This window comes from Pan paniscus, chromosome 1, assembly GCF_029289425.2.
Source record: "Pan paniscus chromosome 1, NHGRI_mPanPan1-v2.0_pri, whole genome shotgun sequence".
Lineage (NCBI taxonomy): Eukaryota > Metazoa > Chordata > Mammalia > Primates > Hominidae > Pan > Pan paniscus.
The window spans coordinates 73,160,165-73,179,503 of NC_073249.2; the positions used below are offsets into that span (position 1 = coordinate 73,160,165).

The 19,339-nt window shown below is 44.6% G+C and overlaps 1 protein-coding gene across 1 annotated transcript in view; it reads right to left on the reverse strand.

Moving 5' to 3' along the window:
- The window catches only part of PAPPA2 (pappalysin 2), a 642,477-nt gene that overhangs the window by 286,847 nt on the left and 336,291 nt on the right, over positions 1-19,339 (reverse strand). Inside the window, exon 6 of the mRNA XM_055111171.2 lies at positions 10,549-12,383. Within this exon, the coding sequence (XP_054967146.2) occupies positions 10,549-11,467 (919 nt within the window). The 5' untranslated portion in view covers positions 11,468-12,383. The remainder of the gene's footprint in view (positions 1-10,548; positions 12,384-19,339) is intronic.

Here is a 19,339-nt window from a genome sequence, read left to right on the forward strand (position 1 = left end):
ATCCAGGCAGGACCAGTCACTCTCTGTAGCCAGGCTGTAATAATCTGTTTACATATACACATATAATTTGTTATTAAAACAAATTTAATAATCCATTTACAGTTTACAGGCCTAAATTCTGAGCACCTTCCAGGCATAACTCCTGCCTTAGTAGTTCTTGATTCCCCAACATGTGGTTAAAGGCTTGATATTTCACTTAATAGAAGCTCAATAAATATTGAATGAACAAATAAAACTGAACTACTTTTATAACCTTCCCAGAATGTAGAGCAATTATTTGTAGGAAAGTTAGCAAATGCTGAGTCACCACTTGAATGATGACTCACTAACGGATTAACTTATAGGCTCTGCAACGTTCCTTCTGATCAGGTAACTGGATTTCTAATGCAGAAATGAGCCATACTTGCTCGTCTTGATAGCCCAACCAGTTGCCATGGCAATACTTCAAATGTTCTGAGACTTTGGATTCCAGTTTCCACATTTTACATTTGGGCAGAACCACTTTTCTTCACCACTCAATTCTGACTCATAAAGAGAACTAGGATGTTTTTGTTTGCCCACTGAGTTTTCTTTACTGGATGTTCTCTTTAAAAAATCCAAAAAGGAAGGTTGTTTTGAGACAGGTAGTAAACACGGGAAAGAAACGGTGCTGTTATTTTTTGGATACAAACTTAGCATAGAAATATGCTTTCTGGAAGGTGCTAGGGCCAGGGGGTGTATGATGTGAGCTGAAACAAATCTGATGAGCCCCCAGAATAATGTTAATTCCATGTACTCAAGAGCGAAAGTATGGAATCTGTGTCCTTGTTTATGACATCAGGAACTGAAGCTAATGGATGTGCAGGGTATACAGGCTCAGGAGCCAAACTAAGGTGTTGCCTTTCTGTTAGTAAACACCAAATAAAGTGTTTATTTGGCCTCCTCAAGGCACAGATTGGAACAGGAAAGAGGAGTCAGACCTCCTGGCACACACATTCTGAGTGAATCACATGGTCAGCCCAAAGAAACAAGAAAGAAGTGCAAAAAGGAGGAGGCAGGAGGTGAGGAAGGACAAATTATTGCTGGTGACAAGAGAATAGTTGGATGTATGTGGGCTGCCAAAAGTGATTCCTACTTTCCAGCCCTGCCTCTGTCACTCCTGAATATTTCCAACCTGACAATCTTTGCTCCACCCCAGAACTACACCAGAGTCTCCATGGGTTTCCATCTCATTCCTGTGGTCTGAGAAAGAACACACAGCTCCCAGAGGATGGGGAGGTGAGCAGCTAATGGTGCCACCTGGGTCAGTCAAAGCCTCATCCACTGCATTGTCTCCCTGAGATGCAAAGGACCAGGAAGAGAATCTTTTACAGTAAATGAAAATTGGGGAATGAGGAGAGGAAAGGCAGTAACAGGTGCCAGGCACTGAAGCTGGAGTGTGGTGAATAGGATAATCACAGGCCATTCTTACAGAAAACCCCTCTACGCCACTGCCTGGAAGTGATTCTCCTTCCCCCACCTGCACCCCAAACGACTGGATGACCCCAAAGGCCCAGATCTAACCCTGTGAGTCAGACACCAAACCCTGAATGGTCTGCCAAAGAACCCAGCTGGGGCCAGACACAGAGCTGGAATCTAGGAGAAAGTTCACAGCTATGTGAGCTATGTGAGCTTCATCTTCCCTTCTCCCCTTGGTTTCTCTTCTCTTTTTCTTTCTGAAGGTGCTGCTGCATCAGAATCTGATGCACTGTGACTTCTAAGCACCTGAGTGTTTCCTGTATGCCTATCATTGAGGGTTCAGCCAGGTTGCAGGTAATAGCAAGTAATATGCTTCAGGCCAAAGGTGAAGGTTCAGGGAAGAAAAGGCCCATCTGAGGATACCTTCAAGAAGCCAGAAGAGGGAGCTTGGTGAGAGAACCCACTTCAACTAGGAAGGACTCCCTGCTATTTCAGAGGCGTCAGCATCAGAGCCCAGATGTCTCTCCTCATTGTGCAACAATGGCACATTTCTCCAAGACCACTGAAGTATTCTCAGATGCTAGCAGTGGCCAAACCATACTCACCAGTGATGTCACAGAAGCCCATTTTATTTTATTGAGACAGGTTCTCATTCTGTCCCCCAGGCTGGAGTGCAGCGGCACAGTCATGGCTCACTGCAGACTCGACCTCACCAGGCTCAGGTGATCCCCCCACCTCAGCCTCCTGAGTAGCTGGGACCGCAGGTGCATGCCATTACACCTGGCTAATTTTTGTATGTTTTGTAGAGATGGGGTTTCGTCATATTTCCCAGGCTGGTCTTGAACTCCTGGCCTTAAGCGATCTGCCTGCCTCAGCCTCCCAAAGTGCTAGATTTACAGGCATGAGCCACTGTGCCCAGCCCCCATTTCATTTTAGAGGGTCAGAGGCATAAAACCAAACCTCCATGCATTCATGAGGATTACTAAATTGTGCAGCCACTTTGGTAGTCTGGTAGAGCCTCAAAATGTTAAATATATAGCAACCATATGACCCAGAAATTCCACTCCTAGGTATCTAATCAAAAGAAATAGAAAAATATCCACTTGTGCACAATGTTCATAACAGCCAAAAAGTGGAAACAACCAAAATATCCAGTAATTGAAGACTGGATACACAAAATGTAGTATATGCATGGGATATTACTTAACAATAAAAAGGAATGAAGTGCCAATACATGCTGCAACATGGATAAGCCTCAAGTGAAAGAAGCCAGCCACAAAAGATCATACATTGTATGATACATTCCATTTTTATGAAATAACACAGAATAGGCAAATCTATAGAGATAGAGAGTAGGTTGCTGATGGCTATGGCTATGGTGGATTTGGAAAGGAGGGGAGGGAAGTGGGTAGGGCTAATGGGTACAGCATTTCTTTTGGGTGCCACTAAAATATTCTAAAATTAGATTGAGATAATTGATTGAGATAATTGAGATAATAGGTTGAGATAAGTCTGTAAGAATACTAAAGACATTATTTGTACACTTTAAACATGTGAACTTTAAGATAAGTTACATCTCAGTATGCTTTTTTCTAAAAAAAAAAGAAAAAAAAGAAAAGAAAAGGAAAGAAATAAATATAAACTCATATAAATAAATAAATAAATATAAGCTCATACCAAGAAACTAGCATGACTTGTTTCCTGCAAGAAATATCTGGGAAGTTCTGTTTATACTTGAACAAAAGGTATGTCCCACCACTGATAGTGCCACAGTCTCTCTGTTGGAGTTATTTTGCATAGCGTGAAACTAGAAAGCAAAGCACAAAAGGACGGTGGAAAAAGCAGTTGGCAAACTACTGTTCATGAGAAAAATCTAGTCTGCCACCTCTTTTTGTGAATAAAGTTTTATTGGAACACAGGCATAGAAATGTGTTTACATATCATCTACGACTGCTTGCACATTCTAACAACAGAGTTGAATTTTTTGCAACAGAGACTGCATGGCCCAAGAAGCCTAAACTATTTACTATCTGTCCTTTTACAGAAAAAGTCTGCTGTCTTCTGCCCTGGGCTCAAGAGCTTGGACTCAAGAGTCTAGAGTCTTGCAACTTGAATTATGGTCCACATACTAGCAACAGCAACAGCACCTGAAGCCTGTTAGAAATGCAGAATCTCAGGCTGCCCCAGACCTATTGAACCCAAATCTGCATTTGCGTAAGGTAGTTGTGTTAGTACAAGAAGTAGATGCCAATACAGGATTAAATATGTAGGATTTTACTGGGGGAGACAATTCCGAGGAAATATAAACAGATCCTGAAAAGGCTGGGAGAGACATCAGTCATTGCTGCAAGTCTGACTCTGAAGGAAAAAAAAGAGGGAAGGAAGGTGGGATGGAAGTGTTGTTGACTACAGTGCAGTCTAAGGAATTTCCTGCAAGGCCTTTTTGAGTCCTCCAGCCAAAGTCAATGACTGTCTCTCAGGAACTGGTCTGCCTTTAACCATGCCACCCCAGGGATCTGTGGCCTCAGTGAAAATGCAGCGATGTGTTTCAGAGCACAGCGCCTGGGGTCCTTGGTCCATGAAACTGCCTGCACTGTGCAAGACGTACTTACATTGCACCTGCTGCCAGGTGTATTGCCATGGCAGACATCTTAAGAATAGTCTCAGCTGATCTCTATTCACACTGAAGTTTGAGAAGAAATGCTCTAAAGTATGAGTTAGCAAACTTTCTACAAAGGGCCAGACAGTAAATATTTTGGGCTTTGTGGGTCAGAAGGCCTCTTTTGCAACTACTTACCTCCACCAGTTAGCAGGGAAGCCACCACAGAGAACACATAACCAAATGGGTGTGGATGTGTGCCAATAAAACTTTATTTACAAAAACAAGCTTCAGCTTTAGACCTGATGTGACCCATAGGCCATAATGTGCCAACCCCTGCTCTAGAGTTCTGGGGTTTAAACTTCCTTAAAGTAATTAAGCCCCTCCTTCACATGAAACAGGTAAGGGAGGGGATGCTCCTATTGAAGGTGGAAAGGGAGCCCTGTACTCAGTGATTTCCCCTCAGAAGCTCCTAAGACACCTCAGTAGGCAGCAAAAACAGAATCTGAAAGCCACTGCCCTGGATCCCACAAAGAGACTCCAGTTTCAGAAAGTTCCCTCCACCCTTTTATTCATCCTTAATGGACAGTCAGCTGTCTAAATTTCTATTTTGTCTATTCTACAAACATAACTGAGAGTCTCTAATACTGTGCTAGATATTTTGGAATCACAAAAGTTAATCAGACATGCATTTGGCTCTGGAGGAATTACCAGTGGATAGAAATGAGACATGCACATAACAAATAAGGCAGGAAGCAATATGCACCCTAGGAAACCACACATGAAGGGCCCTGGAAGCAGAGACATAGAGAAAACTACTTTCCCATAGGGATGAGGGGCATGGCCACAGGCTTCGAGAAAAAGGGTCATAGTCACGGTCTGTTTCACTTCTTAAACCAGATATCATACAGCCCCTCCATGTTACTCTCTTCTTGAGGGCCATATAGCCACATGATAAAACCTTCTATACAAAGATGCTAATTTACAACCATCAGGGGCTATGCCCTGTTCACACAAGTCAACTCGTGCAACTCGTACTCATCACTGTGGGTAAATCCATCCCCAGAAACCAACAGCAAGCCCTCACATCCATGGGTCATCCATGCTTAGGGCAGGTGGCCATGACTTTGCTGCACATGTGGATCCTAACCAGGGAGCAGAGTTCTAATGTGGAGGGAACTGCACAGTTCCACAGGATTCTTGGAGGACAAACACTCTGACTTCAAACCTTGCTGTGATATAGGAAGAAGCAACTGAGGAGAGGGCCATGCAAACCTCATCTTCAGGAAGATTCTGGGAAAAGTATAAATTTGTCTCTTCACCTGTCATTGAGTCCTATTGGATAAAGGGAGAGATCCCACACATGGCCTGCCTTTTACATTCTCTTCACATCTACGTGAATCTGCCTTCTATGAAGCTCCATATTCTATGTGGATGACACCCTCCACCTTGAGTACAAACCTCCCTTATTGGGAGAAGGGGATGTTTCAGCATTCTGTGAAATCTCATTTCTTAGATGTCAAAAACAACAACAACAACAACAACACTTACCAATATAGGCCTTAAACAATAGGTTTTATACATAATGTCAGCAGACCCTGGCCATCAAGAAATCGTGAAGGGTCTTGATATGGTTTGACTCTGTCCCCACCCAAATCTCATCTCGAGTCGTAGCTCCCATAATTCCCACATGTTGCAGGAGGGACCTGGTGGGAGGTAATTGAATCATGGGGGTGGGTTTTTCTGTGCTGTTCGTGTGATAGTGAATAAGTCTCAGGAGATCTCATGGTTTTATAAATGGGAGTTCCCCTGCGCACGCTGTCTTGCCTGCCACCATGTGAGACATGACTTTCCTCCTCATTCACCTTCAGCCATTGTTGTGAGGCCTCCCCAGCCATGTGGAACTGTGAGTCCATTAAAGCTCTTTCCTTTATAAATTACCCAGTCTCAGGTATGTCTTTATCAGCAGCTTGAGAACAGACTAATACAGCTCTGAACGTTGTGTGAACTATGTGAACATGTTCATTTTTCTAGGGAGTGGACATAGCTTTCATCAGATTTTCAAAAGGTTTTATGGCCTCCAGAAAACTTTAGCACTGTTGTCCAATTTATTCAAAATAGTACTGCTCAGGCTAAAAAGAATGGATTTTTTTAAATAAAATAAATGAGCCCTTTGGGGCCTCTGATTCTACTGCATTTACAACACATTAGACTGTGTTGTAAAAAAAGTCTGTTTACCATCATTCTCATTTTACAATTTAGCAAACTGAATTCCTAAGAAATTAAAGTGAATATTCCACCTAAGGAAAAATGATAGGTTAGTGGGTTAGAACCAAAGACAAGCAGGTTAACGTGCTGCTCCCAGTAATGATTGCCTCCCACTGTTAGCTCCTGCCAGGCCATGAGTAAACACAGTGGCCAAGCCCTATGGTGGGCACTTTACATACATGACTTGTTCAAGCATCATAACGACTCTGCAAGACATCGTCTTATTTTTCATTTTTTGGAGCTTTTTTCATTTTTATTTAAATGGAAAGATATTTTGTATACATATATTTTTCTCCTTTTTCCATTTGAGGAAATGAAGGCATAGAAAAGCTCAATGGATCGCCAAAGACCACAGCCCTGATAAGCGTCAGAGATGGAATCTGTTGCCAGGTTGGCCTGCCTCCCAAGTTCTACACAAGCATATACTCTAATGCTCGGATCCTCAGAGGAGGAAAACTTGTCTTCATGTCAGGGACAGTTTCTTAGACATCTTTGTGCTCCCCACAGGGCCTTGCCATGCTTTGCATGGAAGGCACTCAATAAATATTTGTCGGATGAAGAAACCTGGGCTCAGGCTCCAATTCTGCCATGGACTTAGTGACTCAGTCTCCTGCAACTTGGAGCTGCAGGTGGTTACTCAGCTGGGCAACTTCAGGGAACATTTGAAATCAATTATGGGTGAGGAGGAACCTATTAAGATCTTCTCCTTTGTGTATGTTGGGGTTAAAAGAGAGGAAAGGAAGTTGAGAAGGCGGGAAAGGAACAGGATGGTTTCAAGGTTGGGTGCTGGAGCTTAAAAGTTACACACGTGGATGGGACAGAATTTGGCTTACGTCCAGTTCTCAGTTCCAATGGCCCAACCAAATGGGCTCCTGACCTCAGTCTACTCCTTGGTGGCCACATGGCCCTGAGCTGCCAGGCCCCTGACTAGCTACTCTTACAGAGGACTCTACAGTGGAGCAGTTGTACACAGTCCTCTCCTACACCTTGGTTGTTCTGTCTCAGCTATGGGAAATAGGCCACTTCAGAAGATCTACCTTGCAGGGACCCAGGTACCACGTCTCCCCTTCTGAGGGCCAGAGAGACGTTCAGCACCCAAAGCCTGTGAGCTCCGTGTTGTCCTCAACTCTAAATAAATGTATTCTGGCAATTCATTCTGGAATTCAACTTTCTATTTTGGAAGAATGTGGGAGTTTGGAGTGGGGGAGGGAGAGGGGAAACTTTAGTTGATTTTCTTTTCTTTACTAGTTGCTAAAGTGCAAGTTAGTCACAACCCCAAAAATGTCACTTTTGCCCTTTCACATAAGCCCCGCAAAAAACACTTGCATAAAGCTGACCCCAAGGGATGCCAACGAACAACATTCTGGGAGAGGACAATTAAATACACACAGCCCAGAGCCAGGGCAGGACAGTCCTCCAAGAAATCAGAGACATTCCCCACTACGTGGCTGCCTACGCTCCTGTGAATGAAGCAACACTGCCACCTAGTGTTCCGTGTAGAAAGTATCCTCTAAGACCCCTGCATCTGGGGCTGGGGAGGGGAATGTTCCTCTGTAAATTGCTATGGCTGCATTGCTTGAAGTCTCTGTTGAATAAAAAATGCCCTAAATTGGGTAGATTAAGGATTGGGAAACTGGATTTAAGTTGAGTAGGTAGAAGCTACGCTTTGAGAGCTGTTGAAAAAAGTGTAGGGGCCAAGTCTTGCAGCACCTCGGATCATTCCAAGTGGAACAGCAGAATTGCTGAATTGTATGTGGCTCCCAGGGACATGATTCTATTGTCATTCTGCATAGGTGAAGGCCAGCCATCATAGGAATAGACAATGACCAGCTCAGGGGCGAGTGCTGTATGGTAAGAGAAGGAAGATGGACTGGTCTGTCCACAGGCATGAGTAGATTAGGGTAAATGCCTTTGGCAACATTATGGTTCTCAGGCATGGAGAGCACAGGTGAAGTGTAAGCAGCTAAGCACAGTGAGTACACAAGGATGCCCAAGCCCTCAGCAGCCCTGTTGCTAGAATCCCAAAGAATGAAACCATGTTCCCAACCTCCATCTTTCCCAGACCTTTACCCTACATCTTTACTGAATATTTTCTGATGTACAAAAATCTAAAGAAAAATATAGAGTGGTAAGTGGAGATGAGATAGCCCTGGGCATTCCCTGCCCTCAACCTTTCTGGTGTAGACCTAAGAGGGGAAATACCGGTACACCACAAGGGACACTTTGATTTGAAGAGAAGGAAAATTCAGAAGCTAGACAGTCTGCAAAAGATTTCCTGCCCAATTTTACATGGTTACGGTTAAAAGAGTTCAGACGGGCACTTTAGAGAAGGATCTGAGTGTGTGCTGTGGCAGTGTTGGCAGGGGTTGGAGGCAGTGGACAGGTGGGCAAGGGAGAAAGACGTCCTGGGGTGGGGATGGGGGAGGTGCCACAAGAAATGCTGTAACTGGAATCAAATCATGACACTGCTTTCCTCTGTGCAGAGCATCAGACAGGACACAGGAGGGACAGGACAGGGGTCAAGTTTCCCCAGGTTTGGCCTCTAGTAACCCAAAGCAGTAGCCCCTTAGAGCCTCCCACATAGACTCCTATTGGATCTTTCTCTCATTTTTTTCAGCCAGGGAATTGATCCCCGGTCTTTATGTTGCTACTGCAAGAGGAGGGGTAAGCGGAGTCGTGGGTCTTAGTCTAGACTGCAAGCACACAGTTTCCCTGGCAGATGGGTACTAGGAAGCAAGATTAAGCAGCAAGAAGATGTCATCTGGGAGAAATTGTGGAGCTGCCAACTCTGATCAGATAATCATCTCATTATTTCTTCCATTTGGCCCCAGAATAAGGATTTCCTTCTACTCTTTCTCTTCCCCCACCTAACTTATAGCCCAACCCTTATTTCTCCCCTTTCCCCACTCCCTCTCCCACCCAAAAATAAAATACAGCAAAACCACAAGACTTGAGAATGCTCAGTGTCTGGGAATCCCAGCTTCCGAAGGAGAAATCACAGCCAAAGAGGGGCAGACAGAGTGTCCGGAAGGGATGTTCCAGCAACACCCCCTTGAAAGAGGCTCCCTCCTTGCCGACTTCTTTCCCTAGTCTGAAACTTTGCAGGCATCCAGTAACCTGAGAATATTTTCTTAATTCGGAAAATTTTCAAGCGATTCAAGTGTCCTGGAGTTCTATTCCCAGCCTGCCTGGCATGCCTTTTATTGCCTCAGTTTCCCCATCAATATAATGGGACTGGAAAACATGAAAGAGCACTGTGGATAATTCAAATTAAGCAGATTATATGGTTCTACTGTGCACCTTGCTTTGTGTTAGGTTCTGTCATGGGGAATTCAAAAGGATAAGGTACTAAATGATGAAATATCATGTCTAATCCATGACCCCTTGCTTCATTCCAACTTTCCCAGTAAGGCAACAGGGAACAGTTACTCTTAACCTCATTTTTCTTTGCCCTTCTGGGTGACTTTCCATGAAAAGCAAGATCTGTGTGTAGTGCAAACAAATGTGGGTCATGTTCCCAGACCAGTGCTCCTGATCAAAATCATGGAGTTATAAAAGGTTTCATTTTTTAGGTCCTTCTTACAACAACAGCAGGCCTAGAAGTCAGGATCTTGGCTTGTAAGTGCTCACTTTTTCCAGTGGACCCTACTGTTCCTAAGCTGGACACATGATTGTTGTGACAAAGTGGAGGGACCTCCAGGACCTGGACCAGAGGGCACCTTTCTGCCAAGATCCAGGGCACTCAGAGAAAAGGAAACCAGGCAGGACCTGACGGCTGTGTAACTAGCAGCCTTGTTTCCTCACCACCTGGACCAGCCCAGGCATGACTCATTGCTCAGGTCCTTGGATTCTCATCTGTCTTCAAGGTTGCCTGGGTATCTCATATTGGTCTACCGGAAATGGAGTGTGACACCCCTTCTCTTTTGGCAAAGAACCAAGGAGCTCTATCCCTTTAAAGAGAGGTAAGAGAGCTAAAGTCTCCTAAGTGCAAGCACAATGTATAGAAGGACATGAGATCAATACAAGGTACAGAGGCTGATATGGCTAGAGTCATTATCTCCTTTTTGATGGTGTCTGGAATCCTGCCGTGCTGATTAATAAAGGCCCTTCCCCCTCTCCCTGGCTAGCCCTTTCTGGCTTTCCTGTTGGATCCCCTTCCCATCCTCGCTCCCTATGTCTAACCTGTCAGAAATAAAGCCAGCCATACCCTCAGGATTTCAGAAAGCCCAGGAGAAGGGTGTTACCTGCGATGATGGCTGGGTTGTTCTGTCCTCCCTCCGGTTTAACCCAGGCTTCCACTGTGAACGCCTCCCGGGGAATCTCAGCCAGCACTTCTGGACGCAGCAGCAGCCGCTCCCGCCTCCCAGAGAAGTATAAGATGGGCAGTCCTACTTGGGAGTTAAAGGTCTCTGCTTCTCGGTAGGAGCCCTCTCCACCATTTTGGTTGCTTTCCTCCGGTGGACTCTTTTTGACCCTGTGTTTAAGGGAATGCTTGGGCCAAGGTTGGAAATGTGAAGAGATACCGGAGTCTCCCTGCACATCTTCCGCCCGCCTCTTCCACACTTGGCGACGCTGCCTGGACTTGGCCCAGCCCCTCCTTTGGGTCTCTGGTTTGGGTTCGTTCAGGGTTGTGAAAATGGCGGTGGTAGTAGTGGCAGCCATGGCTGAGCCTTTCTGAATCCCGGCCTCACCTAGAGACTCCTTGGATCTTTGATTGCCGAGATAAGCGTCATCATCTCCCAGCAGCTCAGATTGCCCAATAGGACTATCCCCTACCCATGGGGCAGCCGGCTGTTCAACTGCACCCCTCAGTCCTGCTGGATTTTCAGTCAGGTCTGGGGGAACAAGGCTCACAGCATTTCCTTCAGTGTCTGGTTTGCTGCGTCCTGCATGATGGATTTCTTGCTCCCCCACGGGGTAGGGCCTTAGGTAGTTCCCAGCCCTGCTGGGGTAGACTCCAAAGAGGTGATGCTGTGGAGAAGCTCTGGGTCTTCGAACCTTGGCCCCCAGCCAACAACGTTCTCCTTCCAACAGCACCTGATTCAGGTGTTCCCTCTCAACCAAGGATTTCTTGCGTGTCCAGCCCAGCTCAGAGTTGGCAGAACAGAGTGCCCACCCAGCCAAAATCGCCAGGCTTATTCTTAGGATCTTTAAGCACATCATACCTCCCCTAGCTCTTTCTACAGAACCAGAAGTCAACTTCTGGGTACCACACCAGAGTGATGGGCAGACGAGAAAGAGGCAGCTAGCAATGGATTTGCAGTCACCAGGGAAACTGTTTTGTTCACAGACCAAACTTTTTCAAATAGCCCCAAGAATGCCTCTGCTGGCTACCTGTGCTGGCCGCTCTGCCAGTGTGGCTTCTATGCCTCCCCAGCGCATGTGCTTCCCGCACGCTTCTCGCTTGACCTCTCTCCTCTTGCTGTATTTTAGTCCCTGCAGAACGAAGTTAATTTCTCTTGGTTCCTTTGAATTTCCTCCCAGAAAGCTCAGATTTATTTCTTTTTTTTCCCCCCCTTCTTCTTCAATAATCCCTCCCCTCACTGATACTAGAAGAGAAGACCCACAGGCATGAGCCAAGTCTCTCAAATACACACTCACAAACACACACTCCTCGCTACCTGAAGTCATTCAAAATAATCTTATTCTCTAATTTTCATTTCTTTCTCTTCTTCCTTCCCTAGGAATTATCTTCTCTTTTTGTAGTCCCTAAGCCAAAATAAGTTCACCTTAAAACAAATTGCTAGAACTTTTACACAGAGACACGCAATTTGATGCTTCTTATTTTAAAATGCAAAAATAATCTAGGGGCACAAAAATCCAAGCTGGTACTTAACTTTCATTCTCCAGATGTCTTCAGCCAGGTCCCCATCCAGCCTCCAGTCTGTCTGTGAAGGTTAGAATGTTTCCTTCAGTTTGATGCTTGGGGTTGTTGGTTGTTGAAGGCTTTTAATCCCTCATCCAATTTGTTGATAGGTTGCAAGTCTCCGTAAAGTTCTTTGGGGTGCCAGTTTGCTGTTCTAATAACCTTATGAGTCTGGGAGCTCTTAACTTCACCTTCTGGGAGTCTTGTGGGTTCCTGGGAAGATCGGGAAAAGAGCAAAAAGAAGAGCATACACTTCAGGGGACCTGTTCTCTCCAGTCTCTCCTGCTCCCCTTGGCTCCCTTTCTGTCTGCCTGTAAATATCTTCTTGTTTTTTGTTTTTGTTTTTGTTTTTGTTTTCATTTAAAGACAATGATGATGTCAAAGCTAGTAAGTTCAATGCATCACTCCACCTACTCCTCCCTGTCCCCTCCTTCCTCCTGAAAACCTCCCCACCTCACCAAGTCACAGGGGACAGACGCTACTCTTGGTTTCCCCAGTAAACATCTCGGGCTTTCTCTTTCAGCAGCCGCAGCCTACACAATCAATAGCAAAGAATCAATACTGTTTTGGAGTACTCTTCTCTCTGTGTATTCTCCCTCTCTCTCTCTCTCTCTCTCACACACACACACACACACACACACACACACACACTCTTACTGTGAACAGATCTACCTACTGCCTAATAAGCCCACACTAACCTTTTAGGGATCCCTTGTATTTTTCTTTTGTTTTGTCACAAACAAAACAAAGTATTTTTTCTTACTTTGTTCAATCATTGGGGATTTAAAAGAACAATATCTTAAATTCACTTTAAATCGGACATGGGAGAAAGGAGAAATCAAGTATCCTGCTGTGAGAAGTACTAAATGGAAATGCCATGAATTCATACTACATAGGTCTTCTTTTTATCTCAGAAGTTTCTCAATCTGAAGTTACTAAAAGTCACCATATGCTGAGTGAGCAAATAAACAATGAGATGTTCAAAATAAGTAATTTACAAAAATGAACAGCTAGACCCAAGCAACCATGTTTCCAATTGATTTGAAATGGATGGAAAGGATGGGGAAGAAAATGTCATAATTTTAACCTATGCAGTGTTTGCCTAGATGCCTAGATAAAGGCTTTCCCAAAGGGCCCCCACACCCTAAGTGCATGTGCATGTACACAAATACACATATGTATACATGGACAAACACACGGCATGGTTCTGAATTCTTAACACAAGTAAGGATATCTGACCACAGGTGGTACAAAACAGTAGAGAAACACATTGGGTCCTTCATTCACATAATAAGAAAAATCACTTACACTTTTAAAGTCACTGCTTGTGTTGCCCACATCTAAAACATTCAGTCCACATACTCTGGAGTAAGATCGCACTGCCTCTTCTGCCTTGAGTCTCATCATCATCTTCTAAACTCCTCTACCCCAGCTAAGAACTGACTTGTTTGCATTGTAAATGCTGTATCTTAAACACCTCATCCCCAGCATGTCCTGTTTCCTTATGTAGCATCCACTGGAGCCTCGATGCAAGTCCCCCAAGAAGATATCAACTCAGGCACATGGATGTTACTAAGCAGATACCCCTCAATCCTAGACTGCCCTTTTTCCTTCCCTTCACTTTTGACTCAGTTTTCTCTCTCTCTCTCCCTCTCTTTCTGAAGCAGCTCAAGAATAAAGATTAGGGCTCTAGGGAGGGGGATATAGAGAAAACCAGGAAAGCAGAGGGGAGGGAGAGAGAGAGAAAGAGAGAGAGAGAAAGCAGAAAAGAAAGGAGGGAAGGAAGAGAGGAGGTTTAGTTCAAGTAAAGGGAAGATACTCAGGTAAGAAAAGAAGTAAACTTCCCCCTCCCGCATGCTACCCCATAACCCTCAGAAAAAGGTTTCCTACCATTCATTTCAGGAAGGAGGGATAACACAGCCAGGAAGAAGAATTCCGCCTGCTTTTCTCCCCCTTTTAATGTGTAGGGATCTTGCATCCCCTATAGGTCTCTCCTGGCTCTCAGCTTCTAGTAATCCATTCATAAGGTTTCAAGAAGCTACACAAAACTCAAGCTTCCAGTTTAGTTTCTCTCTCTCTCCCTTCATTCCTTTGCTCACCACTCTCCTTCAGCTCTTGGCAGTCCCAAGTTAAAAAAAAAATGTTGAACCATTTCTGTGTTTTCCTCCTGTTGTAACTTTTGCTGTGACATCATAACCCTGCCCACCAACACCCCACCTCCCTCTCCTTTCCATCCCACCCCTCATCAGCCCCATACCCGCAACACACCCCCCCACGGAGAAGAAGGATTCCTGTCAGTTCCAATGTGTGAAAAACACAAAGCTACTAGAAGGTGCCCCCTCCCTCCCTCAGCCCCCCTCCTCTCTTCCCCCTCCCTGCCTTACCCACCGCTCAGCCTCGGCTCTCTCAAGGCTTTTAACAATGATCCCATCTGTTTGACATGTGCGGAAAGGTGGGCTGGATTCAAATAATCTGTCAAGTGAATCAGATCAAAAACACAGCAACCCCCTCCTCAATTCCATCACACATACACACCCCCGAGCCAAAGTGTGAGGGAAGTCAGGCTTGCACAGCACCCACCCTCGATGCCAGGGAGAAAGACACTAGACATGCCAAGGGAAACCCAAATTTATATAGACATAAATTCTGTTGCTATTTGTTTATGACAAACACCCACACCCCAAGTCCCCTACCCCTCTTCCCCAAACCCTGCCACTCCGCAAGTGCACAGACTTGAAAGCTGGTCGAATCTGTTTTGAAATCTCCAAGGAGAGGGTTTTTCCCCCTTTTTTTCACTCCAAAGCACTATCTGTGGCGATCAGACTGAGCAGGGTTGCCAGCAAATGCAGGAGGCCCCTTCTAGGGTACAGGCTTTCAAACCAGCGAAGCTAGAGGGAATGGATTTAAGGACACACAGCAGGAGCTGGCTGGATTCATTTTATTTTGACGGGGGTAGTTGGGGGAGGAATATCATTTCTGAAATGCCCAAGGAATGAAGGGAGAGGATATGGATTTCTTAAACAGTTTTTTGCAAGAGGAGCGGTGTCTTGTTCTGCAGGTAAATCTATAAGGCAAGAAATTGGAGCTTACAGATAAACAAGGACCAGGACGGAGAGGGAAAGGGAGGGAAAGGGAAAAGAGGAAAGCGAGGAGAGAGAGGAGAGGGGATGAGGAGATGGGAAAGGGGAGAGAGAAAAGAAGGGGAGAAGGACAGGCAGGGGTAAGGGGGGAAGAAAAGAGAAGAAAGAAGGAGGCGTGGGGAAAGAGGGAAAGGGGAAGGGAGCAAGGCGAGGGGGAGGGGAGAGATGGAGGAGGAAAGGGTAAAATGGAAGGGGGAGGGTAGGAGGACTAGGAAAAAGAGAAGATTCTGGGAGGAGAAAGAACTGGAAAAGAGAAGTAGAGAAGAGAAGAGGGAAGAATGAAACAGGAAGAAAAACTAGAAAGAGATGGTGAGGCACAAAAATATGGAGACCAGGAAGGCAGTTAGATCCATGATGATTAAACATAAAGAAATCTCAGAGGCAGGTGAAGGGAGGAGACACTATAACATGGGGTCGAGGTTAGGTTTTACGTACAGAAAACAAAGGACACACAGTAGGGGGACTGTCTCTTAGTGACTGGACACGTTTTACAAAATCCGATTGCAAGGCTTCAACATTGTCTCTTTAAGGGAACTCCTCTTCCCTCCGCTTTCCCTCCCTGCATCTCTGCCTCCAACTTCCACCTCCACCTTCTTTCTTTCACCTTTCATTTCCAGCCTATCTTCCCCTGGAGAATTCATGAGTAAAATTCAGACACCCACTCCCCCAAAGAAACCCATTCTTCACAGCCCCTTCCTTTATTTCTATCCACAGAGGTTCCTGGGTCCTCTTATCTAAAGATTGGGCTGTTTGTGATCATCTGCACTTCATTTCAACCCAAATTATATGATGTTTCCTTTAAGCCCAGGACGTCAGGAGTGTTTTGCTTATATTTACTCCCATAGTGGGGCTGGTCAGTTTTCATTAGCTTTGTCATCATTATTATTAAGAGTCTTTGCACAAAGAGAGGAGCCAGTCCACGCTGTCATCCACCTGCAGTATACAGCATTAGCAGAGAGAGAACGAGAGAGAGAGCGAGAGCAAGACAGAGAGAAAGAGAGATGCCCCTTAATATGGTCACTGATCCTCTTTGACTTTCTGGTTCCAAAATCTGATCCCTTGAAGGAAAAGCTCAGCTGGGAGCCAGCCAGGGAGCGTAGTAATAAAAGCCTCCTAGAACACAACCAAATGCGGAATCTATATATAGAAGCCAGATCTGTTTTAGCTACTTGCAGTCTAAAATGACACCCGGAAACAAACATTTCAGCAATATGTTTATTGGAATCTTATTCAGCTAGTGCTGGAAACAGGGAGCTTCTCTGAAAGATTTCACTCCAAGGCTCAGGGTTGCTGCTTTCTGCTCCCCTGGCTCTGGTGCTCAGAGATGGGAGTCGGGCTCTATCTTTCGGGGGTAACTTGTGATTCCTTCAGGGTAATCTACTACGGCCCCCTTTTTTCGCAGGTAAGGGAACAAGCACTAAGTCACACAATTAATCGCAGGGCCAGACATAGCATCAGGTCTCCTAAATCCCTGCCCAGCTTGTTTGCCTTCTCTGGCTACACACTGTCTTCACCTATCTGGCTGGTTTGCCAGCCATTTGTCAATTGGATGGGAAGGCAGTATCGAACACTGGCCTCCCAGGTTCCACATCCTGGCAAAAATGCCCAGGTCATATATGTTGGTCATATGTGTTCTATAACTCAGAATCACATAACACTCAGAAGGAAATGCAAATCTGGATTTCACCCTCCTCCCTGTGCGTTTTGAGCCAAGACAAGCCCTATCTTCTTGTGGAACTGTTTGGTGCTCCGTATGTCAGATATTCATTTTTTTTCCAGAATACAATTACCATTATAAATTATTAGCAGTGTTAATGGTCATGTTTTAAAAGCTACTTTCCATCCAAATAGATCAAAGTATGTCATAGACAGGTTAAGTTTCCCAACACCTCGGGGGAGCAGTATGGTGAAAGCAATATGCCAGAGATCTACATTCCCTGGTGACAGTCCCTATTGGGTAAGTGTTTTCTGTAAGATTTTGAGGCTTGGAACTAGCTCGTGGAGCCCTTTGGCTGGGGGAGAGTTTAACAGTGATGCTGGGTTCTTCCCCGCTCATCAGACAAACAAAGGCTCTGCAGGGTTTATACTTCAATTAGGATTGCCTTTGTACCTGGAATCTCTTCAAAAGGCAACTTCATAACAAAAATAATGAGTACATTTGTACACTTGCATTTCCTCTTACTTAATCCACATTTGTATGCATTCTTTCTTTCTAACCACAACAACGTGAATGCAAAGGAAGTGTTAATGCCCATCTTACAGATGAGGACACTGAGGCTGAAACAGGTTAAACTACTTACCCACAGACCTGCAGACAGTAAGAACACAGCCAGAAACAATTTCAAATGCATTATGCTAAGTGAAAGAAGCCAGACTTAAAGGGCTGCAAACTGTGCGATTCCATTTCTATGACATTCTGAAAAAGGCAAAGCCTTGAGAACAGAGAATGGATCAGTGGTTACTAAGAGCTGAAGGCTGGGGAAATAGTTGAATAGAAAAAGCACAAAGAGATTTGGGGCTTACACAGCTATTCTCTATCTTGGTTGTGGTGATGATGCATGACTGTATGCATTTGTCAAAACTCAAAGAACTGTGTACTAAAAAAGGTTGCTATATGTAGATTATGCCTCAGTAAATGTGGTGGGGGTGGGCAGATAGAGCCAGGGGTAGGTCTAGGGTCTTTTAATTTTGCATACAGTATTCTTCTATCTACATCCTTCAGGTGCCCAAAGACCAAAAGATTGTGTGACATTGCTTGGTGGTGGTTAGGTGCTGCTCTGTGCCTGAACTCTCCACTGGCCATCTCGCCTAGACTCTGAGGGGACCCCTTAGAGCCGGGCTGGATGGAGCACTAAGCTGGCTTAAAGTTCCAGCTCCATCAACCCAGATGGCCTCAATAAATCAAATACTCTATTACCAAATAAACAATTATGCCCCTGTTCTGCCGTTCAACAGCTGCCTGACATTGGGCAAGTTAATGAACTTCTCTGAGCTATCTGTAAAATGAGAAGATTGGAATAGAAGACCTCTAAGTTCCCTTCCAGGTCACACTTGAGATTCTCTTATTTTTCAGCCCAACACTTTTCTAAGATTCTATCTTCTCATTTATAAAAGACAGCCAGTGCTCATTTCCTATAAATATACCAGAGACTCAAGTTTACATTAGCAGTGGGCACCTATGACATTTATTTTGGTCCTGAAAGAAAGCCATATATTCAAATGTGACTTTATTAAAAACACTGATATGCAGAAACAGGGGTACTGTGTGAAGAGTTTTAGAGCTTTGCTATTATATGGAAAAAGATGTCCTATGCATCTGTAGCATTATCACATATTTTACAACTCAAATATAGAACACATGGCATTAGTATGAAAACACTTACATGAGAGCAGCTTTTTAAATTTGGTATTGCGTTAGAATTTTAAAATGTGGTGATTTCCCTGAGATGGTAATAGTATTAGCAATAATAAAAATTTTTACTTACACACTGTTCTGGCCACTTCATATATACTAATTGACTCAATCCTCACAACAGTCCTGTGAGGTGGGTGCCTCTATCATCCCCATTTTCAAATGATTTGACTCCCAGCAAGAAAAAACCAGACTTTTCATGTCTTGAGTGAGGGCCCAATGCCTCCAAGAAATGTAGCCCATTTTCATCCCCATTTACAACTAGTAACAGTAGTAGCTAGCATTTATTGAGCGCATACCACATGCCCAGTGTAGCATCAATGTAAATCTATTATCTCATTTAATTCAACAATAAACCTGTGATATAGCTCCTCTATGATCCCCATTTTTAGACGGAAACACCAAAGCACAGAGTCAAGCGACTGAGTTCATTCGCCTGGAAAAGAACTGCGCGTTTCCAGAGCTCTCACTCATGGTCACCATACTGCACTGCCTTTTCATGAAGGGTGTAAATACACGCCATGATTTGACTCCCAGCATGACAAAACCAGACTTTTCCTGGTAAGTACGACTCAGTGATTCCTCTGGAGTAATGGAAAGATCTTTCTTGGGACTTT